The 26,237-nt window shown below is 54.7% G+C and overlaps 1 protein-coding gene across 3 annotated transcripts in view; it reads left to right on the top strand.

Annotated features, from left to right (window-relative positions):
• BIN3 (bridging integrator 3) overlaps window positions 1-26,027 on the top strand; it is a 42,065-nt gene extending 16,038 nt beyond the window's left edge. For all 3 annotated transcript variants that reach the window (XM_042801345.1, XM_042801347.1, XM_042801346.1), the window contains 7 exons: window positions 2,033-2,073; window positions 2,692-2,753; window positions 6,547-6,683; window positions 7,018-7,058; window positions 16,602-16,743; window positions 19,250-19,384; window positions 24,951-26,027. In XM_042801345.1, coding sequence (XP_042657279.1) covers window positions 2,033-2,073; window positions 2,692-2,753; window positions 6,547-6,683; window positions 7,018-7,058; window positions 16,602-16,743; window positions 19,250-19,384; window positions 24,951-25,097 — 705 coding nt within the window. In that variant the 3' untranslated portion in view covers window positions 25,098-26,027. The remainder of the gene's footprint in view (window positions 1-2,032; window positions 2,074-2,691; window positions 2,754-6,546; window positions 6,684-7,017; window positions 7,059-16,601; window positions 16,744-19,249; window positions 19,385-24,950) is intronic.
• Window positions 26,028-26,237: the final 210 nt, after the last annotated feature.

The following is a 26,237-nucleotide window of genomic DNA, read 5'->3' on the forward strand; positions in this document are numbered from 1 at the left end:
GGTGTTTTGGGGAAGTTTGGAAGCCCTGGAAGATTTTTTTTTTTTTGAGGGGGGGGGGGGAGGTGATGCGTGTTCACATTGCCCGGAGGGTTGCAGAGTGGGAAGGTTTCCCTTCCTTCGTATCCATCAGGCAGCGATGCCTTTTGCTCATCTCTGCTCATTGCAGTGGGGGAATCTAACAGCAAAAGGGGAGGGGCAGATGCCGTGGATCTTTGCAGGTAGTTTCGTTTCATGGGCAAACCCCTCCGGTTCTTGGAGGAACGGATTGCTGAGCAGACACAAGGAAGAGCCCCCGGACGTGGAGAGGGCTGGAGCTCCATGCCAGGGGGAAGGATACCACCAGCCTTCAAAGGACATATTTTTTGAGTCGTGCCCGACCCTCTCTGGTTTGCAACCAAAACAATTCACACATAAGGCATATAAATAGAGTGCAATACTCCCTAGTTATTTTAGCAGCCGGAACAGCCATAGAAATCGAGGGTGATTTTTACTATGTGCTGGTTACCTGACCTCCAGGCACCAGCTGCTGCGGATTTCTGCAGAACTGTGAACCAGGCAGAAGTCGTGTGAGCTGCCCCCACACTGCTCCATGCCTGTTCTCCAGCGACCATTTTTAGCAGCACGAAAGAGAGTTGGAGCTGGGTGGAGGTTTTTCATCGGCGGAGAGAGCCAGCTTGCGTCCCCCGGATGGTGGGAGCTGATGGTGTGGACAGCTGTCCACTGGGGACGGGGCTGGGACTCGGCACGCTCGCTGCGCCCGGGCACCGCCTGCCTTCGGAACGGGCTGGTCGCGTGGCTGCAGAGCTCGAGAGTATCTGAAAGTGCAGAGCAAAAAGCTATTTAGGAGAGGAGGTTTCAGGAAAACTGGGATTACTGGGCTCCGTCTTAAAATACTGGTCTTTTAATAGCAATTTTGATTGAAAAGCAACTGTCCCTATTAAGCGTTCTGGTTTCGCATAATGCTGTTACATCAAGCCTGGGTTTGAAATCCTGAGGACAGCATGAAGATTTGGAACAAACCTTTGGATCCTTCTAGTCCTGGCTGCTTGCAACACTTAGCATTTCCTTAATAGCATGGTAGCTTGACAACACAAATGAACCCAGTTTTGATCCCATGACAACAAAAGCGCATGTATTTACTCTTGGCTGGTCAATTGAAATCCATTTGCTTATTTGGTCGACGAGGTGTGGAATGAATGTTTAAGTGTGTGTTAAAACAGTCAGCATGGAAGGAAAGTTCCTTAAAATATCCTGTATCACTGGAGATTTGCTGCCAGATAGCAAGTAGGAGGAAGCAGTCATTGATGTAGCATCGGGAGAAGGCTGTTCTTTAGCTCAGTGCTCTTCGCCAGCCCAGGTTTCTCCTCCCTTTGCGAGGTGCCGCAGTCCCCTCGGCCCGCTGCTCCAGTGTTTCATCGGAGGGAGCTACTGCAGGAATAAGGAGCTCATCGAGGGGGCAATTAACGCAGAGATTGGAGGGCTGGAGGGGCTTGGGGGGAGAAAACCCACCCTGTTGAGGATGGGGAGGGAGAGAGCGGCTGGCTGGGTGGGAGCGTGGCAGAGCCACCGCAGGGGTCCTTGGCAGCGTGCCGCTGGAGGAGAAGCAGCTCCTCTCGGCTCCGGGGACGAGCGAGCCTCGGGAGGGGAAAGCAGATTTGTCCCCCGCCAGCCCCGAGCTGAGCGCTGGGCGCCCGGGTCAGAGCGTGCTGAGGTGCCACCTCGCTGCTTTTAAGGCATTTCCCCTCGGCTCTGTCAGCTTCCAGCTCCTGTGCTGGAGCACATCCTAGGAAGGAGCTGACGCAGCCGGTGTGGCAGTGTCTTTTGCTCTGGGAGAGTCTGGAGGCACAACAAAAAAAAAACCAAACCAAGACCTCATTTACTTTTGAAGCGTAACTCCCATTACAGACGCAGCTTACGCTTCCCTGGGTTCACGTAGGCATTTCCTGAGGACAGGTTTCCCCCGCACAGGTAGTTGCCACTCCAGGCTCTGCTGCAGTACCTTTGAGCTGATTTCCATCTCTTCTTTCTACAGGTGGAGAGAGACTTTGAAAGGGAATATGGAAAGCTTCAGCAGTAAGTATCAACCACACTGGTAAAACAGGAACAGCAGCATGCTTTTCTGTTGTGCCCGCTTCTTGCATCTTCCCAGGAAATTTTAGCCAGTTATGCTCTTCCCAGCAAATCAGTCTCTGCCCTGTAATTTCTCATTCTTCAGAGTTTCTCTGGTGGCTGGGTGTTCAAAGGTGTCCTAAGAAGTATTTGCAGTGGGGTTGAGGTTCGCAGATTATGGCAGCTATAAAGTAAAGAGTGTAAAATTGCCAGAAAACTGGAGGGTCACCAAACAGCTCAACACCTCTGACAACAAATATTGGTTTTACCATACTGACTGTGTCACATAAGCTCACACTTATCATCTGGAAGCATTTGGCTTTGCCATTTGTGGTAAGTGTGAGGACTTAAGAAAATATGTGCCTTTGAATTAGAAATCACCAACTTGAAAAGGTTGAAAACCATCTGAAAACAACCAGAAAAGGTTGAGCAGCACTGAACTTCGTAAAGCCTTGCCTGGATATTTTTAACTCACAACAGAAGCCAGCATATTCAGCCCGTAAATGATTTGTTGCACGTATGATACACTTCGGTTTGTTTCTTTCCAAGATTCAGACTTTGCCTTGTTCTCCCATCTTTCAGATTGGAAGATCAGACCAAAAAACTTCAGAAGGATATGAAGAAAAGCACAGATGCAGACTTGGGTATGTGACTGTAGGATACATAGACTGTGAACTTGGCCACAAAGAGATGAAGTGACTTTCTCAAGATCACATGAGTAATCTGTGACAAGTCTGGAAAACAAATCTAGATCTCAGTCCCACTCAGTTTGCTTAGTTACAAGGCCATCTGCATGAGGGCTGCCGAGCAGTATCTCAACCAAGGGAACAGAAAGTATGTTACGGGCTTAGTCCCTATCTCTTGAGCAGCAGCTTGCTCTGTGGCCTTGGACAACTCACTTTCTTCTCTTTGCCTCAGTTTCTGCAACCGAAAAATAGGCGTAATTATTCCGGTTCTCATATTAGACAGGCAGGAGCAGTCTCCAGCTGAGCCTATTGCGTACTCACCTACTTCAGTCGAGGGCATCTTGTGCTGTCCGGAGCCAAAGGAAGGTGGGACGGGGCTCTGGGCGGGGGGGGGCACCACGCCGGCATCGCTGCGCGTGTTTCGCATCCCAGCTGCTGACCTCGCAGCTCTCCTTCGGGAATAACCCTGCCCGTTGCTTGCTTTGGCTTCACCCCGTGGCGGCGGGCGATGTCGGAAGCGACGAACAAGTCATCTCTGCGTGCACCGCCGCAGCTGCCTGCGCGGGGTGACATCTGCCTTGCAGGTGTCCTGTCCCGAGGCACGCCAGCCCCTGCCCGCTCCCCTCGTAGCTTCTCCAGAAGGGAACTGGTGTGACCACAGCACGGGGCGCGGGCTCTGATTGGGGATGGGAGGGAGGAGCTGGAGCGACCTGGTGGAGGGGGAGCTGGGAGAAGTGGATTCTGGATGCCGGTTTTTGAACCGAGCAGGGCAGCAACATGCAGCAAAGAGCTGTTTTAAACACAGATGGCTTTTCTCAGCGTGTGGTTTGGAGTAGTCCCTGTTTGTACCGGGCCCCCGTGGCTCCGGAGCCAAGGCAGATGCACCAGTGCAAACAGGTACGGGCCGGACTGGTCCAACACTCGTCCCGTGGGAGTTGGGTTCACGGAGGGGCAGCGGAGTGGGAAGGAGCCCCACGGGGCGCTCTGCCAGCGGGAGGGCTGGCAAATTTGGGGCTTCCCATGCTACAGGCTCTCACCTGCGCGTATGTGTGTGTGCACGCTCGGATATTGCCAGACATAAACACGGATCCCATCTCTCGCCCGCGTTCTCCCACCCTTCCCAGCACGGTGCTGGCACGTGCGTGTGCTTGCACAGGGGCGGGGAGCGCTGGGAAAGGCATCAGTACCCGGCGCTGCCAGGACTCCTTTCCGGGGTGAAAACTGCCCTTTCTGGGGACTCTGGTCATTGTCAGGGATCCTTGGTAAGTTTTTCCTTGTTAAGGATTCCCCTCCCCTCCCTTGCAGTGGGCGTTGTTTATATGGAGCATTTCAAGTCCCGGAGGAGCTGTGGGAGGACTTTCTTTTTCCGTTCTGCTACATGGCAGAGTCACAAATGAGCCTTGGCCAGATCCAGTAAGATCTGATTTCTCATTTAAAGGCATGAAATCATGAGTGTAAGGGAAGATTTTGAATGTGGTCCGGTGAGGGATGGGCGAAGGAAAAGGAGGTAGGTCCGATCAAGTGCTGAGGACTGCTTTCCTCACCTGGCAGTGCCCAGTCCCGAGAGGAGAAAGCTGTGCTTGCTCAGCCAACATCCAGCCCCCATATCCGACGAGGATGGCAGTGCATCAGCGTTGTTGTGTCCTCCCGAGTGTCTTATTTCTTCCACTGTACCTCTGCGCCGAGGGGGTTGATTATTCACCGCCTGCAAACACTCCCTAGCAAACCGGACCTGGTGGCTCGAGTCTCCACCTTCTGCCAAAAAAGGCTCAGCTCAGCACAAGACCGATTCCTCCCTCTGCACGAAAATGTTCCTGCGAGGCTCGGCCGTGGCCCCCCCCAGCTGCAGCAGCATGGCTGGGAACAGCGGTTGGGTTATTAGCAGCACGCTCTGTACTACGGCTAAAGATCACTAACCCTCTTCCCCACCCTCCTTCCAAACCACATACGATCTCAAGGAGCAGGAGGAGGTTCTTTAACTGGAGACCAAAGCTCTCCTTTTGAATTGAGGTGCAGGCAGCCCGCTGGGTCAGCGGGGCTCAGTGTTGCTCTCCGGAGCGTGCCTGGCTGTTCTCCGCTACTTGCATCGTGATTTAAACAAGCAGGGCCTCTCTAAAATCGCTTCCTTGAATTGGAGTTGCGTCCTGCACGCTTTATGAGCGAAGTGCAGTACAGACCCTCCTGAAGCCCGGCCCGAGGGGCAGGCGAGGCTCTGCTCTGCTCTCCCCTCCTCTCCCACGGCAGCGATGTGCCTGTTTCTGGCCCCTCGGCGTGACCCCACTGCTCGCAGCAGCTCCTCTCGCTCCAGTCCACTCTCAATCCTCTCCTTATGAAGGGAAACTAATTTTTCTTCCAGCTGAAGGAGCTCTGCCATTCTTAACTCCGTCCCATTTTGGCAGAAATCCTTCCTCAGATGTGGTCACACATATGGATTATATCCCATCTGTTTAAAGGTTTAAATGCCTAAACCCTTAATGTTTGGATAATAGACGGATACGGTAGCTTTGTTATTCTGTAGTCCGCGTCTCGTTCTGCATTGAGCTTCCCAGCTATTTAGCTTCTGAGCTCTCTGTATAATTGTGTGTAACCTTTAAATCAGAATATTTAACCCCTTGATTTATGATCTTAAGCCCCATTATTCAGATGACTTTAACTTTTAATATCTGAGTGAGTACAGTAGGAGTCTTTCCAAAGCTCATCTGTAGCACGGCTCAAGCATCTGGCTTTCTGATCTTAAACTGGAATAACTTCCAGCAACAGTGCTGACGAAAAAGAACATTTTTTTTTTTTAGTACCCGTGACTTTTTTTCTTCTTCTTTATTCCCATTTGTATTGATGCTTGCCTTTTTATTCATCTTTTTTTCCATTCTGTACCTTAGCTATTTTCTCGCTCTTTTGTAATGGTCCTGTCATAGGGATTTAATTTTCCCTTTGAAGACCGAGTGTTTGGATAGGAAGAGAGGCGTGTCTGATGGAAAACAAGCAAAAGTGCTCAGCGAGACAGGAACCGAAGCCCGTCGGAGTGTGACCTGGTGTTTCTGGATTTCTTGGTGGCAGTCTCAGGGTCTCAAGAGACTTCAGCCTTTGCGTTTTCCCCTGGCTTGTGGGGTTGGTCTCCATGGGCAGAAAATTTAGACTCATTGAGGGAAAGTGCTTAGCCAGCTTGCGTCTCTGCTCCTTGTGTAGTGCCTATTTTGAGAGCAAAAGAGAAACCTTGTCTTCCAGTCCTGTCAGTCTGGTCCTTTTCCACCAGCACTAAATCCACTTCAAATATATATTTTTGTAAAGCCATTTGAAAGACTTAATGGACTGTGATTTTTCTCATTGTGGAAGAGCTGTAGTGAGACTGAGAGTGACACTTAATAGTCTGTCGAGAAAAGACGTATAAAAAAACCCATCTACATTTTTTTAAGAGAACAGTGCTTTTGTTAGTCTGGTATTATTTCTGGCAACATCACAAGCCGTAGATCGGAGTGGTTCAGACTTAACTTATATAAACAGTTCTCTGGGTGTTTATGTGAATGAATTGGTGGCTCTTCCTTTCTTTTCTGTCAACCACCGGCGAATATCTTCCTGGAAAGTTGTGCTAGATCCCCCCTCGGTGGCTGAAGTCCCTGAGTTTTGCCCACGATCGCCCTTCGCGGATGCGGGTGCCAGCCCCGGCGATGAGGGGGTTGTGTGGCTGTCCCACCGGGCAGCCGCTGAGACGTGACCCTCTCCGCTTTCCTTCTCATGCTCCTGTTGCCCACAGCCATGTCCAAGTCGGCTGTCAAAATCTCTTCGGACCTGCTGTCCAACCCCCTGTGTGAACAGGAGCCCAGCTTTCTGGAGATGGTCACGGCCTTTGACACAGCGATGAAGAGGATGGACTCCTTCAACCAGGAGAAGGTGAATAGAAATAAGGGAGACCTGGGTGTGCTGGGGCGCTGTTGGTATCTCGTCCTCCCAGACAGATCCTCTTTCCCTTTTTGTCATCATCTCCAAGGTGCTTCCCACATGAGTTTCTCTATAATCTTACTCTTCTTCTGACTCGGGTTGTACTGAGGATCGCAGCTCATCCTGAGCGCATGGGAGAAATTTGCTGTTTTTTGGCTAAAGGGCATTGTGGTTGTGCTCAGAAGCCCGCATCATCCTATGGTAGGCACTGTGCAAACATGTATCGTTGTGCAAACAGGCTTCCTCAACAGTCCTGACATATAATCATCCCTTTTGCTTTCAACAGGTGAATCAGATCCAAAAGACCGTCATAGAGCCTTTGAAAAAGTAAGTACCACCATTGTCTTATGAGCCATATCGAGTGTTTGTCATAGCTGTGTACTTTAGGGATGTGTATCAGGGAAAGAGACGTTGCCAGGTTAGAAATCAGCCCTTCCTAAAGAGGTAATAGTTCACGTCCCTGTGACAAAATGCCGACCTCCGTGCTTTACAGCTGGGGCACGGAGAGGTGGGATGGTTTAGCTGAGTCCATACTCTCTTCTCCGGTGGCAAGGGCGAAGAGGTTTGTGCCTCAGCCTGCCAGATGTCTTCATCTGTACTTCAAGGAATTGCCTGAGGTGCGTAGTGCTGAGTGCATTAAAGCACTCGACTCCTCTCTGTTTAGGTGTTGGTTACTACCAACACTTCGCTGCAGCTGAAGGAGAAAAATCAACCGGGGAGCTCCCCTGTGGGCTGCAGGCACGGTCAGTGGGGGTGAGCGTTTGGTTGTTTGAAGAAAAGTTTCTTCCCTTTGGAAGTTTTCTAAATAAAAAAGTAAAAGCTTGCTTTTAGTGAAAGTCCTTTTGTGTTTATAAATAAAATATCCATGCAGGAAGGAGGGAGACATTGCAGAGCCATCGTAGCTAGACAGCGGGGAGTACGGACAGAAAAACACCAGCACCCCCCATCCTGGGCTGGTGGCGGGTCCAGGGCGGGATGTCTCAGGCCCTGGAGAAGGTCTTGCAAACTTCTGCGGGCAAAGCTTCAGACCGTGGATGGTCTTGGAAATAAATCCTTATGGGAGAGCGAGAGCCAGAGCTGTTGGCACTGTCGTCCTCGGAGTGGGTTTCCGTGTTTTCCCCCATCCCTTGCTGACGGCGCAGCGTGTCAGTACTCGGTCGCGCCTCGGCACCGCGGTAACTTCATCACCCCGGTCTCATCTGGTGCAATTCCCCTCTGTCTGCACAATTTCCACCAGCATTAGCAGCCATTACCAGTGTCACAGGCTGTACCCCCTAAACATTTAAGGAGTGCTTCAGTTGCCGTACCATATGTCCCCTGAAATCCTGAGATTTGCTGTTTTGTTACAAGAACAGAGCAAGCGAGCGAAAATAAAATAAAATTACTTTAATATGACAGTAAGTGTTGCAAATTGCTGAATAACAATTTTAGTTTAGGTTTGACACAGGCTGGTTTTTTGTTTTTTTTTTTTTTTTTTTTAAAGTTGTTGTTTCTGCACAGATCTGAAAGTAAAATCTCACGTACTGCTTAGCACATGAGGTTACAGTGTGTTTCTATCTGGGGGATGTTTGGTGAGTCAAGTTTTACCTTGGTTGTCTATCCATGACCAGAAATTCTTGATTATTTAGAAAAAAAAAAAAGAAGAAAGAAAGAAAGAACGAAAGAAAAAAATGCTAGGCTTGTGCCATGGAATTGTGTTGCTTATTGTCTAGATTGTCCTCATGAAAGATACATTAACTTCTTCTTCCAGCATTCTGTTAAAATTGGAAGAAGGGCTTGTGTCTCTGAAATCTCTTTTTTTTTTTTTTTTTTCCACCCCCCCCCCAACTTGTGTTGGTTGATGAACTGAAAAATAATACCTCTCCCTGCAAACTTCACCCTGTGTTTTAATCCCTGGGCAGTGTATGGGGCCATTCATTACAGACAGTAAAGCCATTCCCACGCCACCGACCTCTGATTCTGCGTTTGTGCACTGCCGTAGCACGGACAGTACAGAAGGGGAAAGGCCCCTTTCCTCTTGCTTTGGGTTTGAGGCAGCTATGCAAGAGCACGTCCTATTATTCCTGCCGTAAGGAAATACTGAGGAAATAGTGGAGTTTTGCAGGACACGGGGGCAGTTGGTTTGTTCCTCCTTGGTGCCCGGGAGGTTTCGTCTCACAAGGTGTAACGCTCAGCTCGCCGGTTATCAGCCCAGTCCTCGGTTGAACGTAAGGGTGTTTACTGCAGTGTCCTGGCTGCTTTCCAGCCTTGGCAATTCTCTCAAACTTCCTAAATTTCCATTAGACTTGAATATGGTATTTTTTTTCCCCTTCCTGCCCTTTGGCACCTGCAGACGGTTGCTGCGTGCTCTTAAAGAGCTTATGTTTCATGCTCGGAGAGGCTGCATCTCCACGCCGGGCAAAAAATGTTCTTTTCGTTCCCTCTTTCTGACTCTCCGCGAGCGTAGGTGCGTGCATGGCCGAGTCGTGCAGCCAGGAACATTTCTAAGGAGCCCAAGGGTCCGTTTTGAGGCTAATGAGATGCAGGAGAGAAAAGCAGGGCTTGCACCTCCCCTCGTCCTGCTGGCAGATAAACCCCAGCAACGTTCCTAGGATAAAAGTTTCAGATTAATGAAAGCTGCCTTGAGGAGCTCTTCTTATTTCCAGTTAGGTATTGCTTCCCCTCGCAGAGACAGTCCTCCCTAGCCTCTCCCAAACTTGCTTTGACCTAGAAAAAGGCTTTTGCTACAACAGCTGCACTTTATTACATCTTCACTGGTGGTCTTTTATACTTTATTAGCCAAAGAAACAGATAAGTATAATCCAGGCAATTATCATTAACGGTGATATATTGTAATCAGAGGCACATGTGCAGCAAAATCTCCATCCAGTTGTCCAGAGACAGTAGATTTCGGACAAATATTGGAGAATTTGTTAAACCGTGTAGAAGAAAGCAGTAGTAGATTCAGAGCAGGGTGGAGGCTTGTATTGTTTAAATCCTTCTGCTTCTGGGGACGCAGGGTTATTCAGAGTTTTGCTTTTTGAGCCCCAAGAAGCCCTTGGCTGGGAATCTCTCATTTAACTTCAGGGAAGGAGCAGAGCTCTAGTGAGAATATTGCATATTTTAGCGTGCGGGTTGGGCAAGGAGCTGGGGCGGCTGGGAAAGGTCAGCAGGGATCTGCTCGCCTCTTTGGGAGATGCCTGCATAAATTCGCGCCAGATCGGCGGGTTTGGGGCAAGGGGGGAGGAAAAACAGCTGGTTTTTACTCCGCTCTTCCAGTTCTTCCCTCTGGCTTGGGCGAGCAGCAAGGTGTATTGGCTGGGTCAGGGATTGGTGATGGACTGCGTACCGTCATCGCAGCGTTACGTATTGGGTGTCAGTATTTAAGGAAGGAAGCAGCTTAAATAAGCCAGGTGGTTTGGAGATTCACAGGCTTTTAATGCCTTTCACGTTTGGAGCCGATTTTCAGTGCCGCAGGGTCTGGGTTTAACAAACTCTAGCTGTCTGAAGCGTCGGGCCGTCATGGCCACCCTGGCTCGGCGGGCGGTCCTGCTCCTGCAGCCGAGGGGCTGCTGCAGGGGCAGGGGGACCCTTGGGCAGGGGTGACACAACGGGTGCTGCCGCCTGGGTGCCCTCAGCCGGGGCTGGGTGTCAGCACAGCGGGAGGTCCCAGAGGTGCAAAAGCCCCTGGCAGCCGACCGGGGGGTGTAAATTCAATTAGAGCCGTACGTCAGCAAATATCTGCCGGCGATAGCAACCGGTGCTTGGCATCCACGGAGCACGTGGGGGGGGGGGGTCTTCATCATCATCTTCTTCTTCTTCTTCCCCCCCCCCCATAACCCGGCCATTAACATGAACCCTCGAGCTGCATTTCCTTCCCGGCAGCCCGAAGCAGATAACCGGCCGTGAGCAGCCCCAGGGGTGCCGGGGTCCGGAAGCAGGAAAAGCCGCTTTCATGTCCTTAACGAGCCCCTAATGAGGATTTCGTGCACAAAGCTAGCCACATGGCTGCCTGGCCCCCTCCCGCCGCGCGGGGCTCTCAGCCTAATCCCCAGCTCGCCGCTTTTTTGTCCCGTCCTCTTCATTTCTGTTCCTTTTCGCTCCAGTCGGAAGGGCTGGTTTTAATTTCCCCCCCTTCCTGGTGGGTGGACGGGCCCACGGCGGACGTGTGGGCACGGGCTGAGGAATGGCAGGCATCCCCGAACATAGCCCAGATGCTTCGGCCTCGTCCTTGTGCCTCTCCGAACTTCCCCCTCGTCTCGTCCACCGCCGCTTTCTCTCGAATCTGATGCTCCCCAACTCTGTTATTCCTTTTCCCCCTGTCCGATGCCAGCCGCAGGTCCTGTCCGCTTCCTTTCGCTTTCGTCATCCTGCTGTCCCTAAAATAATGCCACAGGGAAGAGCGCCCGTGCATGCCAGCCTAGCTCGTGGGGCTGCCAACAAGAGCGCTCGAGACACTTGCGAACGGGGGGGGGGGGGGGGAAATAAAAGTTTTACCGTTCTTTTTTCCCTGCGCCAAAGCCCAAGCCCCCACTTTGCCTTGCTGACGCTAAAAATGGGGGTTGGAGGGAGCCGCGGGGCGAGCAGCGGGGACGGAGAGGGAGGGGAGAAGGCAGGCTGCTGGGGGGCCTTGCTGCAGGCGGGGAGGCGACAGGATGGGCCCACTCCTCAAGCATCCCCACGGCGAGCCCCTCGCCGGCAGCCTCCCACCAGAGATGGAGAGGAGTTTTCAATTTTCAAGCACCAGGCTTGTCAGCCGGGCTGACTAACGAATCCGGCAGCGACGGGAATCCTGGTGGCACTTTCATCTTCCGTGGCAGTGTCTCTCCAGCCCCGTCCTTTAATTATGGGAAGCTGATGGGTGGCTGGCGTGGAGACGAGGTGGCAGCATGATTTATAATTCAGAGAATCGGGTGATTTTTTTTTTTTTTTTTTTTTTTTTTTCCCAGGGCTAAACTGTCATCCTAAGAGGAGTTCACCAATACATTCCTCTCTCCCCCCGCCCCACCGGAGCGGGGAGACAGTAATTTGTGTTTTCTTTTAGTTATCCCTGTGTATCTCCCCTCACCTGCTCCTCTTATGCTGCCTGTATTGTAATCCCCTCTCAGCAGCCTTGCCTAAAAAGTGACAGGGAACAACGGCGGCTTATTCTGCAAGCTGCTTTCGTGGCTATAATGCCCCGTGCTGCTGTTTTACCTTCACTCCTGCTCTGTGCTTTTAGCATCCTACCCACCTAATTTTCTTTAAGTCGGCTTCAGCTTTCTTTTCTTCGTGTTAAAAACGAAAGTATTGAGTAACAGAGGGCGGTCCTGGGGGTTTGTGAGTGGGTTACGGCTGTCAGCCCCTCTCATCCCCTACGAAAGCGGGGTCAGGGTGGAGCGTACGGAGGGGGATGGTGCTGGGCTCATCCAGAAATGCCCACGTCTGCTCTAGGGCTCGGCGTGGTGCTCCTCGGAGCGCTTTGCAGCAGGAGGAATCGCTGCCCCGGCTCCGCGTGCGGCAGGAACGGATGGGTGAAACAACCAGGCTTCGCCCCTGAGGTTCCCCTGGTCCTGCTAAAAAATTCCGTGTTCAGTTGTTGGGATTTCATTTCCAGAGTGGCTGATGGTGTTTGGATGTTGCTCGCCACCCGTGAAACTAATGACAGTCCTTGTCCCTCGCCCCTTGCCAGGAGGGTTTGCGGTGCTTAGCCAAAGGCTCTGGTAAAGATTTGAGATCCTCATGGAGTTGTTCTTGCAGGGCTTGGGAGACTGAGGGATGTGTTTGTGGATGTCAGCAGCTTCTGGGGGCTCTAGATGGCCTTTCTGCCAGGCTTTCCATGAGGAGCATTTGTAAATAACATGCATGAGATATTTGAGATATATGAGATATGAAGACACTGGGGTGACATGTGAAATGCAGCGATTTATTAAGTCATCAGAATAACTTGGCAGTGGAGGGAGCCCGTATCTCCCTATCAGCCTTCGTGGGTGTTTACCACCCCTGGCACTTGGCTTGAGATCATATTTCTGTACACACAGGGGGAAAAACCTGGGCAGGACTTCCGGACTCTGGGGGGAATTTCAGGGCTGCTGAGTTAATAGGGAATTCACACGGAGTAATTCCTTCAGGAGCCAGAGGCGGCTTTGCCTCAATCCAGATCAGTCCAAGGAAGGAGCATCCTTCCCTGCCTGAGCTGAGCTAATCCTGCGTGAAAATTAAGCCAGGTGGCTCACGGGGAGAGCTCAGTGGGCACGGGGAGAGCTCGGTGGGCACAGGGAGAGCTCAGTGGGCATGGGGAGAGCTCGGTGGGCACGGGAAGAGCTTGGTGGGCACAGGGAGAGCTCGGTGGGCACGGGGAGAGCTCAGTGGGCACGGGGAGAGCTTGGTGGGCACAGGGAGAGCTTGGTGGGCATGGGGAGAGCTCAGTGGGCACGGGGAGAGCTTGGTGGGCACAGGGAGAGCTCGGTGGGCACGCTGGAGGTGTCTGGAGGAGCGTGGCTGAAGGACCACCGCACCGAGGCAACCTCAGCTGCTACGTGGGGGTTTGCAAGCGATTTAGAAATCCCCACGCCGCTTTGCTGCTCACCTGTGGCTTTCAACTTTGCTTCTCACAGCCCTTAAAACCCCTCGAGCATCTTGGGGGGGGGAGGGTGGGGTGGTTTGAGCCCCTCCCGTGCGCATCCCTCAGCAACCCATCACTTAACGCTGATGTTCCCAGCACCCAGGCTGGACCTGGGGCACCCGACCAGAGCTGTGGGAAGGGGGGTTGGGGCCAAGGAGCTGGCATGGTGCGTTTTATTAACGGCAGCTTGTAGAGCTGAGCTGCCCCTCCCTCCCTCTGAAATGCAGCGTATAATCTATGCATTAAAAGTCCTTGTGAGACAGTAGTTGCTGTGCCTACACAGTAACAGCCTCTTCAGATCCAGCGTTGTAGATATTTTTTTAAAGCGCTGCTGGAGTACAGTGTCCTTCCATTACGGGCTGCAAAATCGCGCCGAGTTGATACTAGGAACAAAAACGGGGGGGGAAAAAAAAAAAAAAATCAAGCCTTTTTCCTTTTAAAAGCCAGATTTAACTTCAAAGTAAATGGAAACTGTGTCGCTGATCGTCGTCTGCGTTCTCACTTGCTGCGTTTCTGAGCTAAAGGGTTTGCTCTTCCCCTGCGGTAGCGAGTTTGGAAGATGTAAATGGCTGCGTGCTAATTCTCTGGTGTCTCGTGGCTCTTTTAATGTACGAGCACCGTGGAAATGTCGAGCATGAGAGAGTCTCAAAAGCTGGGCCATCAGAAAAACGCCCTTTAAAAGCTAGTGTTGGGTACTGGCACCAGGTTTACTTTTGAGGCACCTTCTTGGGGAGCGGTTTTCCAAGAGCTGTCGGATGGGCGGGCAGTGACAGCCCCATCCAGGCCACGCTGGTGGCTTGGCAGCCCCGGAGGGGACAACCCCGGCTCAGCCTTTGGGGCACAGCTTCCCCGCAGACCAGGGGAGGGGAGGATTTCCCAGCCCCGGGCCCGTCTCCTCAGATGTTTCCCAAGCCTGGAGGCACATCGTGGAGGGAGCAGCAGTGTTGCTGAGGAGCAGCTCGGCTCGTCCCCCCGTAGCCCTTTAGCGAGCTGCAATTTGCTCCTGCCCTGCTTTTGGAGAGAGGTAAGAGGTTGTGTGCCGTTACCAAACCCGCCCCGTCAGGGATATAACGCAAAAATAAAGCTGAGGGCTGCTGGCCTGACGGGATCCTTCCTTTCCGTTGCCAGCTTGTTAATAATTGGGAGAAATTTCTGCAGAAGCTGCAACCGCAAGCTGCTGACATTGTGTGTGCGCCGTTGGCAAGGAACGTCTGTGCTTTTATACCGAGGAGAACCCCCAACCTGGGGACCCCCCTTCCCTTCCTCCGTGCGGTCCTTACCGCCCATCGCTATTCCCCTAGCCCTCTCACGGCGTATTTTTGGACCTTATGGAGAGGGAGGAGGTATTTTAGCAGCAGCCCGTAGCCCAGGAGATGGTGAGTCCACGCTTGGAGGCCGGCACAGCCAGGACGTGTAAGCCACCGAGGCATTTAAATATAATAGGGAGCTGTGTGTGAAGGTTACCATAAAAAGCAATGTCAGGGCAGCAGCATCTGATCCGTGCGCGGGCAGCTGGGCGGCAGGGTGACGCTGGGCGAGCTCCCTGATGACTTTTGCAGGTTGTTCCTCGTGCCGCGGCCCCGGCTGCAACAGTCTCGGGCAGAGGGAGGATCTCAGCGGGTGGGCACAGAAGAAGCCTGGCTGGCCATGCACGGCCCGGCCCTGGTTATCCCCGGGGCAGCGGGATTGCAAGATCGCATCCCCGGGTCACCACCTGGGCGAGGGATGCTTGAACACAAATGCTCGAACACAAATGTTTCCCCTTCCCCCCCTCGCTTTTGGCATTTGCCCTTTGCAAACTGGTAAGGCTCGGGGACAAAAGCTTTGCCTCTGCACCCGCTGGTCTGGCACATTAGCACCCTCCGGGGCGAGCATGGCGGCGGAAAATGAGATTTTAATAGGGGATGGAGTGGCTGTGCAGGGCTGCGAACGCCCGTGGTTTTGTTTGAACCCTAATGCCTCTGCATTAGCTCTGCATCTGATTACATCTAAAGCAAATTACAGTCGTAAAGTGCGATTTGTGTTTTTCTTTTTGCTAATGTGCCCCCCAGCCTGGATTATAGGGTGGGTTTGGGTTTTTTTTTTTTTTTTTCAATTTAAAGAGATCAGAAAGCTGTTTACTTGCCTCTCTGAAGTGAAAATCATCACCGGGCTGTTTAGACACATTTTTCACAACCAGTTCCTGGCTTTGGCCCCTTCAAAATGACCCTATAATTTGTGGAGATGAAATTAATATGTCTGGAGGTAGGGTGACCCATTTCATACGAACCCATTGCCCAGCACCAGAGCAGTCCCCACTGGTATAATTTGATTTACTGAAATTTGGGAGACAAGAGCAACGCTCCAGTTTCTGGCTTTCCCTCTTCTGTCGCGTTCAAAAATATTCTCTCTTGTCTTTGCCGTCAGATGTTCATGTTTCCTCAATTTGTAACACATTTTAATAATATGAATCTTCCCGTAGCCTGGCTAATTGTTGGCTGCTGTTAATCCTTCTGTGTGGGGTACAGAGCTCCTCTTCAGCTGGGCAAGCCTGGCTGTACGGCAGGCCGGGGCTTGCAACCCCAGAAATTGCCTGAAAAAGCAAAGGCTGCTGCAGTTAATATTTACTTTGCTCTTCATGTTTATTTTTCCCGAACTTTTGATTCAACTCCTCTGCCTGCTCATTCCCTTTCCAAACACGGTGTTGGGGAAATGCCACATTAGCTAACTCTATATGGGGGAAAAGTTGTTTATTTTTCTCTCTTTGGTTTGCTCGGTGGAGTTAACAGCTTTGTTTTCTGCAGCAGCTTCCGTCCCCCCCGTCCCAGATAAGGCAGCTCTCCATGTTCCTGAATACAGCAGCTGGAAGAGAGGGGGAAAACTGTTAAAAATAAAGAACTAATGGTAAAAGCATAAGGGCTGGCAGGAGAAGTCAGAAGCAGGTTGGGACCTTCAAAGTACTTTTACCAGGCTTTGCAAAATTGGCTCGATTTTTATTATTATTATTTAAAAACACACCCTTAGGCACATGAACTGACCTTCACAAAAAAACCCAAGCATGTGCTTCTAGCTCTCCTCTCAAACACCCCACCCTGGCGAGGCTCTGCAAAGCTTTCTGTATCACTTAATCCTTTCTTCCAGCCTCCTGAAAGATTGCAACGAAAGCTTCCGTGTTTGGAACTGGCTTTGTTGAAACCGCTGGTTCTGAATCCTGAATTATTTGGGGACTTTTGTCTGGGACGTTGCCTTGGATGCTGCGTCCGACCAAGCTTTCCCACCCAAAAACCCCTTTCCCGTCCTTTCCCCAGGTTCAGCAGCGTGTTCCCCAGCCTGAACATGGCAGTGAAGAGACGGGAGCAAACGCTGCAGGACTACAAGCGCCTGCAGTCCAAGGTGGAGAAATACGAGGAGAAGGAGAGGACCGGCCCCGTCCTCGCCAAGCTGCACCAGGTACCGAGATGCTCCCGCACCCAAATCCCGAGCAGGGTCGGTAGGAAAGCCCCGGGGCTTGGGAAGAGCTTTTTCTCTTGGCGTTTGACATCCAAGCCAAGCCCCCGTGAGATAGAACATCTTGGAAGGGCGTCTTTTAGCGATGTAGAATTGCCACGTAGGACGCCTGACAACAGAAATGTGAATTAGAGCGCTCAGCGAAGGGAGAGAGACAGTTTTTCCGAAATAAAATGAAATCGAAGTGGCAGGAGCCGGGGATGCTCGGAGGAGCTGCCAGCGCTGAAGTCGGCGCACGGGGGGGTTTCCCCCTGACCTCCGCGTCTGAGCAAGCAGCTGGATGGGAAAAGGGGAAGGTCAGAGCGTTTTGAGGCTTTATGTTTGCCACCTGTTGCAAAAATTCGTCTTGGAAAATTGCAGTAATTGGTTAACAGGAAGCTTTGCCAGATTTTCTCTCTCCCAAATTTTAGCGAAATCATGATTTTTTTTTTTTTTTTTTTTTTTAATTAAATCTTCACCAGCGTTTCTCCCCAAATCTGTCGCTCCTGCAGAATGTTGCTTGATCCTCAAAGGAACAGTTGACTTCCTCGGTGTCAAAGAACATATATTTTCTGATGACTTTCCCCACAAAAATTGAGTTTTGTGTTAAAGAATAGCTCTATCAGCCTTAACAAAAGAGACCTCTGATTTAATAGTAAGCAGCTTACTTTGCTTAGCCTCGGTGACTAAAGCTGCAGCTGGAAAAATGTGAATGCTTTTGTCCTGGTGATTAAGCAGGTTTTAGTTATTTAATATTTTTTTCCCTTAATGGACTTCTGTCTGGTCTAATTCCCCCCCCAAAAGATCTTAACTAACCACTGCATGAGCTTAAACGCCTGCAGGAGCCTTAAGCCCTGCTGAAGCCGGGACATCACAGAGGTCCACAGATTTGATGGGAAATAGCATAATCTCATCCAGGTATTTTTATTGAGCTCCAAATTTGCATCTTCCCTTCAGAGCTGTTTGCTCAACGTCTTCCACTGTTTGGTGCCCCACGTGAGCTCCACCCCGGGAGTTTAAACGCTCCTCGTTTCACGGCAGACGATGAATTTGCTCGTTTGCCTCTCAGACCTACTTAAGCCTGATATGATTTAAGGCTTTGTCTGTGCCACCCCTCCAGCGTGCTGTCCCAGGGAGCGGGACCGGCGCCGCGCCTGGGCTCGGCTCGCCGGCTTTCTCCCGCGTCCCCCCTCCCGTCGGAATGGCGCTGGGATTAAGTGGCAGACTTGAACCGGTCTAATATTTCACAGCCCACCCCCTCCTGCCCTTTTCCACACCATCTCAGAGACATTTCCCTTTCTCCCCACGCTTCTGTTTAAAGAAGCCAGTTGGACGCGCTGAGCTGAAGGTCACGGGCGAAAATGACGGTGGGGGCAGGATCCTCCGGCGATGCTCTTGGGAGTCGCAGGGCGAGGGGACACAGATGTGGATGGGGATGTTCTCCAGCCTGACTGAGCTTTGGGGCTGGTTTTTGTCCACAGTCTTCTGAAGGAGAGAAGACCAGCTGGCTTGTGATCTCTGCAGCAGCCTGTCTCAGTGTCCCATGGCTTTCCCCATGGTCCAGGGTCACAGCTAGGGTCCCACCAGGCTCCACTGGCTAGTCGTATGGGTCCTACCAGGCTCCACTGGATGGTCGTATGGGTCCCACCAGGCTCCATTGGACATTGTATGGGCCCCACCAGGCTCCATCAGATGTGGTATGGGTCCCACCAGGCTCCATTGGACATTGTATGGGCCCTACTAGGCTCTGTCAGATGTGGTATGGGTACCACCAGGCTTCATGAGATGTAATATGGGTCCCACCAGGCTCCGTTAGCTGGTCATATGGTCCCACCAGGCTCCACTGGATGGTCGTTTGGTCCCACCAGGTTCCATCAGACGTTGTATGGGTCCCACCAGGCTCCATCAGATGTGGTATGGGCCCCACCCGGCTCCATTAGCTGGTCATTTGGTCCCACCAGGCTCCATTAGATGGTTATTTGGTCCCACCAGGCTCTGTTAGCTGGTCATTTGGTCCCACCAGGCTCCATTAGATGGTTGGTTGGTCCCACCAGGCTCCATTAGATGGTTATTTGGTCCCACCAGGCTCTGTTAGCTGGTCATTTGGTCCCACCAGGCTCCATTAGATGGTTGGTTGGTCCCACCAGGCTCCATCAGACGTTGTATGGGTCCCACCAGGCTCCATCAGGCGTTGTATGGGTCCCACCAGGCTCCATCAGACGTTGTATGGGTCCCACCAGGCTCCATCAGACGTTGTATGGGTCCCACCAGGCTCCGTCAGATGTGGTATGGGCCCCACCAGGCTCTGCTAGCTGGCCATTTGGTCCCACCAGGCTCCGTTAGCCGGTCACTGGTTGTCCTTGGGTCAAAGCAGAGCAGTCTGCTGGCCCGGGGGGGCCTCTGTGCAGGTCTGCCCAACAGCAGGGCCTTTTCCCAGACGTCTGACTCCCCATCCTCTCTCCTTTCCCAGGCCCGCGAAGAGCTGCGGCCGGTGAAGGAGGACTTTGAAGCCAAAAACAAGCAGCTCCTGGAGGAAATGCCCAAGTTCTACAGCAGCCGCATCGATTATTTCAAACCCAGCTTCGAGTCGCTGGTCCGGGCGCAGGTGAGATGCTGCCCCCCCCCCTGCCAGGCACTGCCGCGTGTCCCTTTGGTGGGTGTCCTCACCGCAGAGCAGCTGGGGTCCCGCCGGGGGACAAACTGCCCTTAGAGCTAGCTACCTTCTCAAGCTGGGTGTAACGCAGGGGTGACACCCAGCAATCCTCCCCCCAAGTGCCGTACCTCCAGCAGTTTAATTACCCAGAGGGGCGAGGGCTGGGGAGCAGCGGTGGGACACTGGGCAGGTCACCCGTGGACCTTGTCTTGGCAGAAGAGCAGGTTGGCATCTGCCGGTACCTGCGGTGGTACGGTGCTGGCTGCCGGAGAGAAAAGACACCCGGAGGTGAGTTTTTGCTGGTTTATGTGGCTCTGCCTCGTCTCAGGGACGCTCCTGGAACACGTAGGGTGCCCTGTGCCTAAATCAGTTCAAGCCCTGGTTATACGTTCGCCGCTGGCGTTTGATGGCTTTATTCATCGTCTCTCTGCGTCTGTAGTCCTGAGCTCGGGGTTGGATCTTGTTTGAGGTTAGGAGATGCTCAGGGCTTGTCTTAAGGGTTTCTTTTGGCTCTTGGTGACCAGAACCTGTGCGTGCCGGCAGAGATAGAGGAGGCTGCCGTGTAATCTCCACACCGAGGATTTGCAGGAAGGGGTGGCCTAAATCAACCACAGCCTGCTTTAATTTCCATCCTCCAGCTTCCTTCCGCGACTTGCTGCCGCTCCTCCTCCATCTTCCTTCTCCTCTCACCCTTTTCTTTAGGCTGGAGGGGAGCGTTGTCGGGATGTAATCTAGCTTTGAACTTCTGGCCTCTCGGGCGTCCATCGTGCCCTGGGTCACGGGGTGGTCCAGCGCCGGGGAGGTGGGCGAGACCCCGTGCTGCTGCTGCTCCTGGCGTGGGCGTTTTCCTGCGGTATTTTTTGGAAGGGAGCTGCTGCGGCGACACAGGTGCGGCGGGGTGGCTGCAAGGAGGTGCAAAGAGCACGTGTTTCATCTCACCTCCGACTTGGGGTGGGGTGGGGCGGGGCGGGGGGGGGGGGGGGGGGGCCCCCCTTTTCTCCGCGGAGCTGCCAGCAAGTTGTCTGCAGGCTGATTCACCTACCAGATGGCACCGATGCACCCTGCCGCCGCCTGGGTGGGTGCTGGGGATGCTGTTCTCGCTGTTCCCTTAGCAATCGGGCGCGCGGGGCTCCCTGTTCCAGCCACCGCAGCCGAAATAACCAGACTCCCTGGAGCCACCGTAAAATCTGGCTGGCCCTTTCCCCCCTCCCTGCAAACCCTCTCCGGCCGCTCGCTGTGGGTGGGTCGTTTGGCCGAGACCTTGAAACCCGAATGCCGCCTGCTCTGTCTGGGTGTTTGTGATCCGCTGGCAGTCTCCTTAGAGAGAGGCTTTGCCCCCTCTGTCCTTGGCCACGGTGTCCCTCGCTTTGCTCGTGCTGGTTCCCAACTGCCAGCTGGCTCCTCGGGGGCGAGCTGAGGGGGGCAGCACGGGGGGGGGGGGGGGGGGGGGGAGATGCGAGCGGGGGGCTGCTGCCGGGGCTGTTGGCGAGACTCGCCGTTCGTCCCCTCTTCCTGGGAATCCTCGCTTTGGTTTCTTGGCCGTCTGCCCTGCCTCTCTTCAGGTGAGGATTTTCGTTGGGAAGAGCGAGCGAAATCCCGTGGTTTTAATACCCAAGAGGCAGCGTCATAACAAAGCTGAGGCGTCTCTCGTAGGCTAGACTAAAGCCGGTCCCAGGTGGATGCTCAAGCATGTCACGTCCCCCCCCTCCCCACCGACCTAGAAGGGAGCTGCAGCCCTCTTCCCCAGCACTGCCTGCATCCTTCCCCCCCCCCCCGGGGAGGAACACACCGGCACCACCACTGCCGGGAGGAGAGCTCAGCATTCCCCTGATGACATGTTTGCGCCGAGGCTCATGCTCAGGCCATGTGTGTGTCCCCCAAACCGTTCAGCAGCTCTTGCCCCGGGGGGCTGCGCAGCGTTTCACCCCCCACCACCACCACCACCTCGCAGGTGGCTGAAATAAAAAAGAAAAGAGAAGTGATTTGCCCAAGGTAACTTAATGAGTCAGTGGCAAGCCAGGAATAGCACCCGGGAGCCCTGACTCACCGCAGTGGCTGCTCACCTGCAGGGACGAGGGCAGCCGGAGGGGGGGGGGGGGGCTGCCGTGGTGATGCCGGGAGCATCCCCCCCCCCCCCCAGCCCCCTCATGCCGGATGGGAGGGATGTGAATGGGGACGGGCTCTGCTGCCGCCCCCAGCCAGCCCCATTCATCCCGTTGCCGCCGCTGCTTCCCGGGTTCTCTCTTCCTCATGGAGCTCATTTAGCATCTCGGGGAGGGGATGGGGTGGGGGGGGAAGTTGGGTTACTCGGTGGAATTTTTATTTGCAGCCTCTTCTGCAGGTACCTCTAGGAGCGATGGTTGGCCCATGGGGCTGGAGGGCGCATCCCTCAAGGGAAGGGGTGGATGGGGACACACGGGGGCCGGGGGCTGTGACTCGGGGGTTGCATGTCCTCGGGTCAAACCTGCCCTTCCTGTGTAGTTTTCCCTTTTATTTTTTTTTTTTTTTGGCCCTGGGGGAAAACGGAGGGGCTGAAGTGAGACAAATGTGTGACAAGTGGCACCAGCCAGTGTGACAACGAGCTACGAAGGGGCCCAGTTGCCTTTACTGGGAACCAGCCATGGCACAGGCAGGGGGAAGGACCCCGCTTCAAACCAGCTCCCGAGCAGCAGCTTCATGGCTTTGACTCAACGAGACCCTCCAAAACCTTCTCGCCGGGCCGCTGGGTTCCCATGGCACAGCTTGGCCACCGGCCCCCGGTGCCGGGTGTCTCCTGCCAGCGTGACATGCCCCCCAGCTTGCAGGGGCTGTAACATTCAACACCAAATACTTCTGTCCACCCACGTGCCTGGGCCAAGCCAACGGAGGCAAATATTTCCCTGGCTGGGGACTTTGAAGTGGCCACACGAAGATGAAAGGGGGAGATTTGGAGCCCCGGCGCTGGTGTGAGTGCGTGAACAACACTTCCTTCCCGCCTTGCACTTTATTTTCCAGCTAGAAAACATGATACTCCTCTGTTTGTTTTTTGTTTTTTTTTTTTTGTTTTGTTTTGTTTCGTTTTGTTTTAATTAGATGAGGAAAAAGATGGGGCTTGCGAGGACTGTCCGTGGGGCAGTGCTGTGGGTTGGGGTGAGCCTCTGCAGTCCGGCCCTGGCAGCGACCCCGGGCTTTTGTTTTATGTAGGGCTGACACAAACACAAAGCGCTGCTGCCCAGCTGTGGCATTGTAAACACGATCTATAGAAAATCAGGAGAACACGGTGTCCCGAAACAGAATTAGTTCAAGACAGGTGGACTTGGGGCCGTTGGCTCGGTCTCAAAGGCGAGTTGGAGATGGGATTTGATGGGATGGGGACGGAGCATATGGTATCCATAGCTGGAAAAGTACTGGGCTGCAGGCAGCAGGTACAGCGGGGTGAGCTCCCTGCGGTGCCACGGGGGCGCCCCCCCCCCCCCAGCTGCTGGGACTGTCAGTGCCCGCGGGGCTGGGGTGCAGCCCCCTCCCCATAGAAGCAGGGATGGTTTTTCACTCATATTTCAATGGGAGAAAAGCATTGGGGGTGGGGCTCGATCCCTGTGGGATCCTTTGCTAAAGCACAGGAGACTCGGCTGGCGAGGCACGCGAACGCCCCGGATGGCGGCTTACTGGTTAGGCGCTGGGTCCTACTGGGGGGGAAGAGCCCCCCCCTGGGCCTTGGGGACTCCGTCTCCCGCGGGAAGGCCTCGGCTGTGGCACGTGGGTGGTGGTGGGGGCAGCGACCAAAATATTTGCTCTGCGTTGCCCGTTCAGTAACAGAGGAGATGCTGCCGGGGATGCTGGTGTGTGCCCGGGGCTTGTGGGGCGGGACACACACACACACACACACATACACAATCCTTGGGGACAGCAGGGGTGGGGGGACACACACATGCGGCTCCCCCCGGCTGCACACAGCTGCCTCCAGCCCTGCCACCCCGGGGGGAGATTCGTTTCAACATGCCGGTGCCTTTTCTGTGCCGGATTTGGCAGCGCCGCTTGGCCATATGTGAATGAACCGAGCCCATCTGACGCCGGGTTGGGGACAAGGGACACGGTGGCGGGGGGGGGGGGGGGGGGGGGGCTGTTCCAATGGCACCCAGGGCTCGTGCTTGCCTGTGGCATTGCCAAGGGATTACGGTGCCCGCGGGTGTTTTCGGCTCAGGGCAACACCTCTTGCTGGTGCGGGGAGGATGCTTTGGGGTGACCTGGCTGGCGGGGCTGTGGGTTTGTTTTTTTTTGGTTTGGTTTGGTTTGGTTTTTTTTTGGGGGGGGGGTGGGGGGGTTCTTGCTGGCACGTCGGAGCTCCTCGGCCCTGCCGCCGCAGCGCGGGGTTCGTTAGTCACTGTGTAAATGAGCGTGGATGCTGAATCACCCGGCGCCCGCTGCGTGGGGAGAACCAGCCCCAGAGCAGCCCCCGCTGCACCCCGGGATGGGTGGATTGGGGGGGGTGGGGGGGAATACAGGCAGCTGGCAAAGGCGTGTGGGTCCCCAACATCTCCCCTCGGCCCTGCCCAAAATAAGCATCATTTTGAGGAAGATTAGGGGAACCGGTCTCCATGGAGACGGTGTGTGTCTCCGCACTGGAGCTGCTGGGGCCGGCCCCGCAAGCCTCGCCTGTGCCCCTCTGTGAAATGGGGGCAACGCCGGCATCATCCAGCCCGGGGAGGGGGGGGGGGGCACTGCTTCTTCATTCCCTCCCCGCCAGAAATGGGGAAGGGGGGGGGATGCCCAGGTCAGGGCATCCCCCATCACCTTCCTGCCTCGGGCCACAGCAGCCCCCCCCTACTCCCCAAAGCCTGGGGAAGGGGGGAGCCTGACTCTGTGCCCCCCCCCCCGCCACCCGCAGCCAGGACACCACAGCTCTCCTTCGGCGAAGGCCCGCGCCCGAGCAGGCAGCCCGGTGCCATCTGCCTGCGCTGACCCCCTGGCTCCCACTCCGGGGAAAGCGCTGCTCGCTGCCAGAGTTAATTGGCGGTGCTAATTAGCACATTATTAAACACACACCACCCCCCCCCACACCCCCCCCCTCCATCTTTCTCCCCCTGCTTCATGCTGCCAGGCGCGATGCTCCTGGCCCCGTGCTCCGGGGAAGCAGAGACCTGTTGCGGAATCGGGCGGCTCGTCCCGGTGCCGGTGACACCGGCGAGAGGCGAGGGGGGGGGTCAGCCCGGCTGGGACACGGAGGGGGGGCTGCACGGCGGTGCTGGGTGCCGGCAGCATCCCCCCCCCCACGCACGGGGCTCCCCAGATGGGAAGCGAGCAGAGAAGGGCAGCGTGTTATTAAAATGTGTTGAGTTGTAATAATCTAAGGGGGTGGTATTAACACATGGGAGGAAGCTATTTTAGAAACAGGAATGCTAAGGCGAGGGGCTGGCTCGGGCAGCGCCGCACCTCTTGGCTCCCACGGGGAGGGGGGGGAAAGGAGACTCCCCCCCCCCACCTAATTTCGCCCCCCCCCCCCCCGCCCGCTTCCAAAACCTTTCTCCTCCCTTACCAACAGGTTGTGTACTACACGGAGATGCACAAGATTTTTGGGGACCTGACAGCGCAGATCGACCGGCCCGGCTTGAGCGATGAGCAACGGGAGCGGGAGAACGACGCCAAGCTGAGCGAGCTGCGGGCTTTGTCCATCGTGGCCGATGACTGAGCACTGGGGGGGGATGATGGGGGGGGATGATGGGGAGCACCCCCCCCCCCAGTTCCGCCAGCGCCCCCCAAGCTGGGCTGCTCCCCGTCTCCTCCCTCCCAGCAACAGACTCAGGGGGGTTTAACCGCTGGCTGCTCCCTTTGCCCCCGTGGCTCTGCCCTCCTGCCAGGACAAGGTATTGCCTGGGGCCGGGGGCGCAGCAGGGCTCCCCCCTACCCTAGCCAGCTGTGCAACATCTGCGTTATCTCTGCCCCCCCCCCCCCCCCCCACCACCTGCAGCCAGGCTTTGCCTTAAATAGGGGTTTGCAGCGGAGAAGGGAAGCGGGGGGGCCCCCGCTCAGCTGAAAATGGGGAGCGGGCTGGGTGCTGCCAGCCGCTCCCAGGCCCACAGCACCCCCACCCCAGCTCCGGATCGGGCCCAGGCTCTTTGCTTTCTCCAGCAGAAGGACAGGGCCACTCCTGCGCCTGCCGGTGGGCCATTCATTTTGTGCCTTAGTAGCCACCCCCCGGGTGGAGGGCGGGGGAGCGGGGAAAGGAGGATAAAAACTTTCAAATTCCATTTTTTGAGGCATCAGGAGAGGGTGATGCAAGGGCTGCGCTTCCCCTGCCGAGCATCAAGTGATGCCAAGCTCTAAATCAGCTGTTTAAAAACAGGAACAGTGTAAAAGTGCCTCTGCCCCACAGCTGGGGGGGGGTGTGTGTGTGTGCACATCTGCATAGCCATGGGTGCCCCCCTCCGAGGGATAAAGGGCGGGGGGGGGGGCGGGAAGCCCAAACCCCAGGGCAGGGGAAGACAAGGCGGGATGCAAAAGGGAAATACAACCCAGGGAAAACCGGGGGGCTTGGAGGGGGGTGGGGGGGGAACTCCACAGCCAGAGTGGGGGGACAGGGGCCCCGCTGCTCTTCTCCAATAAAGTTTTTGGCAGAGCAGGGCCGGGGTCTGTGTCACGGGGTGGTTTGGGGGGGGGGATGCGGTGGCAAGGCCGGGCTGCTGCCGCCCTCTGCTGCCACCGGGCAGCCACTGCCGCGCCGGGGGCACCCACGGGGACACGCTCCCCCGTGGGCTGGCACGGACACCCCCCCCCCACCCCGACTCCAGCAGAGCGCTGGTGTCGTTTTCAGAAAGGTATTAAAGGGATG

This window comes from Tyto alba, unplaced genomic scaffold, assembly GCF_018691265.1.
Source record: "Tyto alba isolate M040663 unplaced genomic scaffold, T.alba_DEE_v4.0 Super-Scaffold_34, whole genome shotgun sequence".
NCBI classification, from domain to species: Eukaryota; Metazoa; Chordata; class Aves; order Strigiformes; family Tytonidae; genus Tyto; species Tyto alba.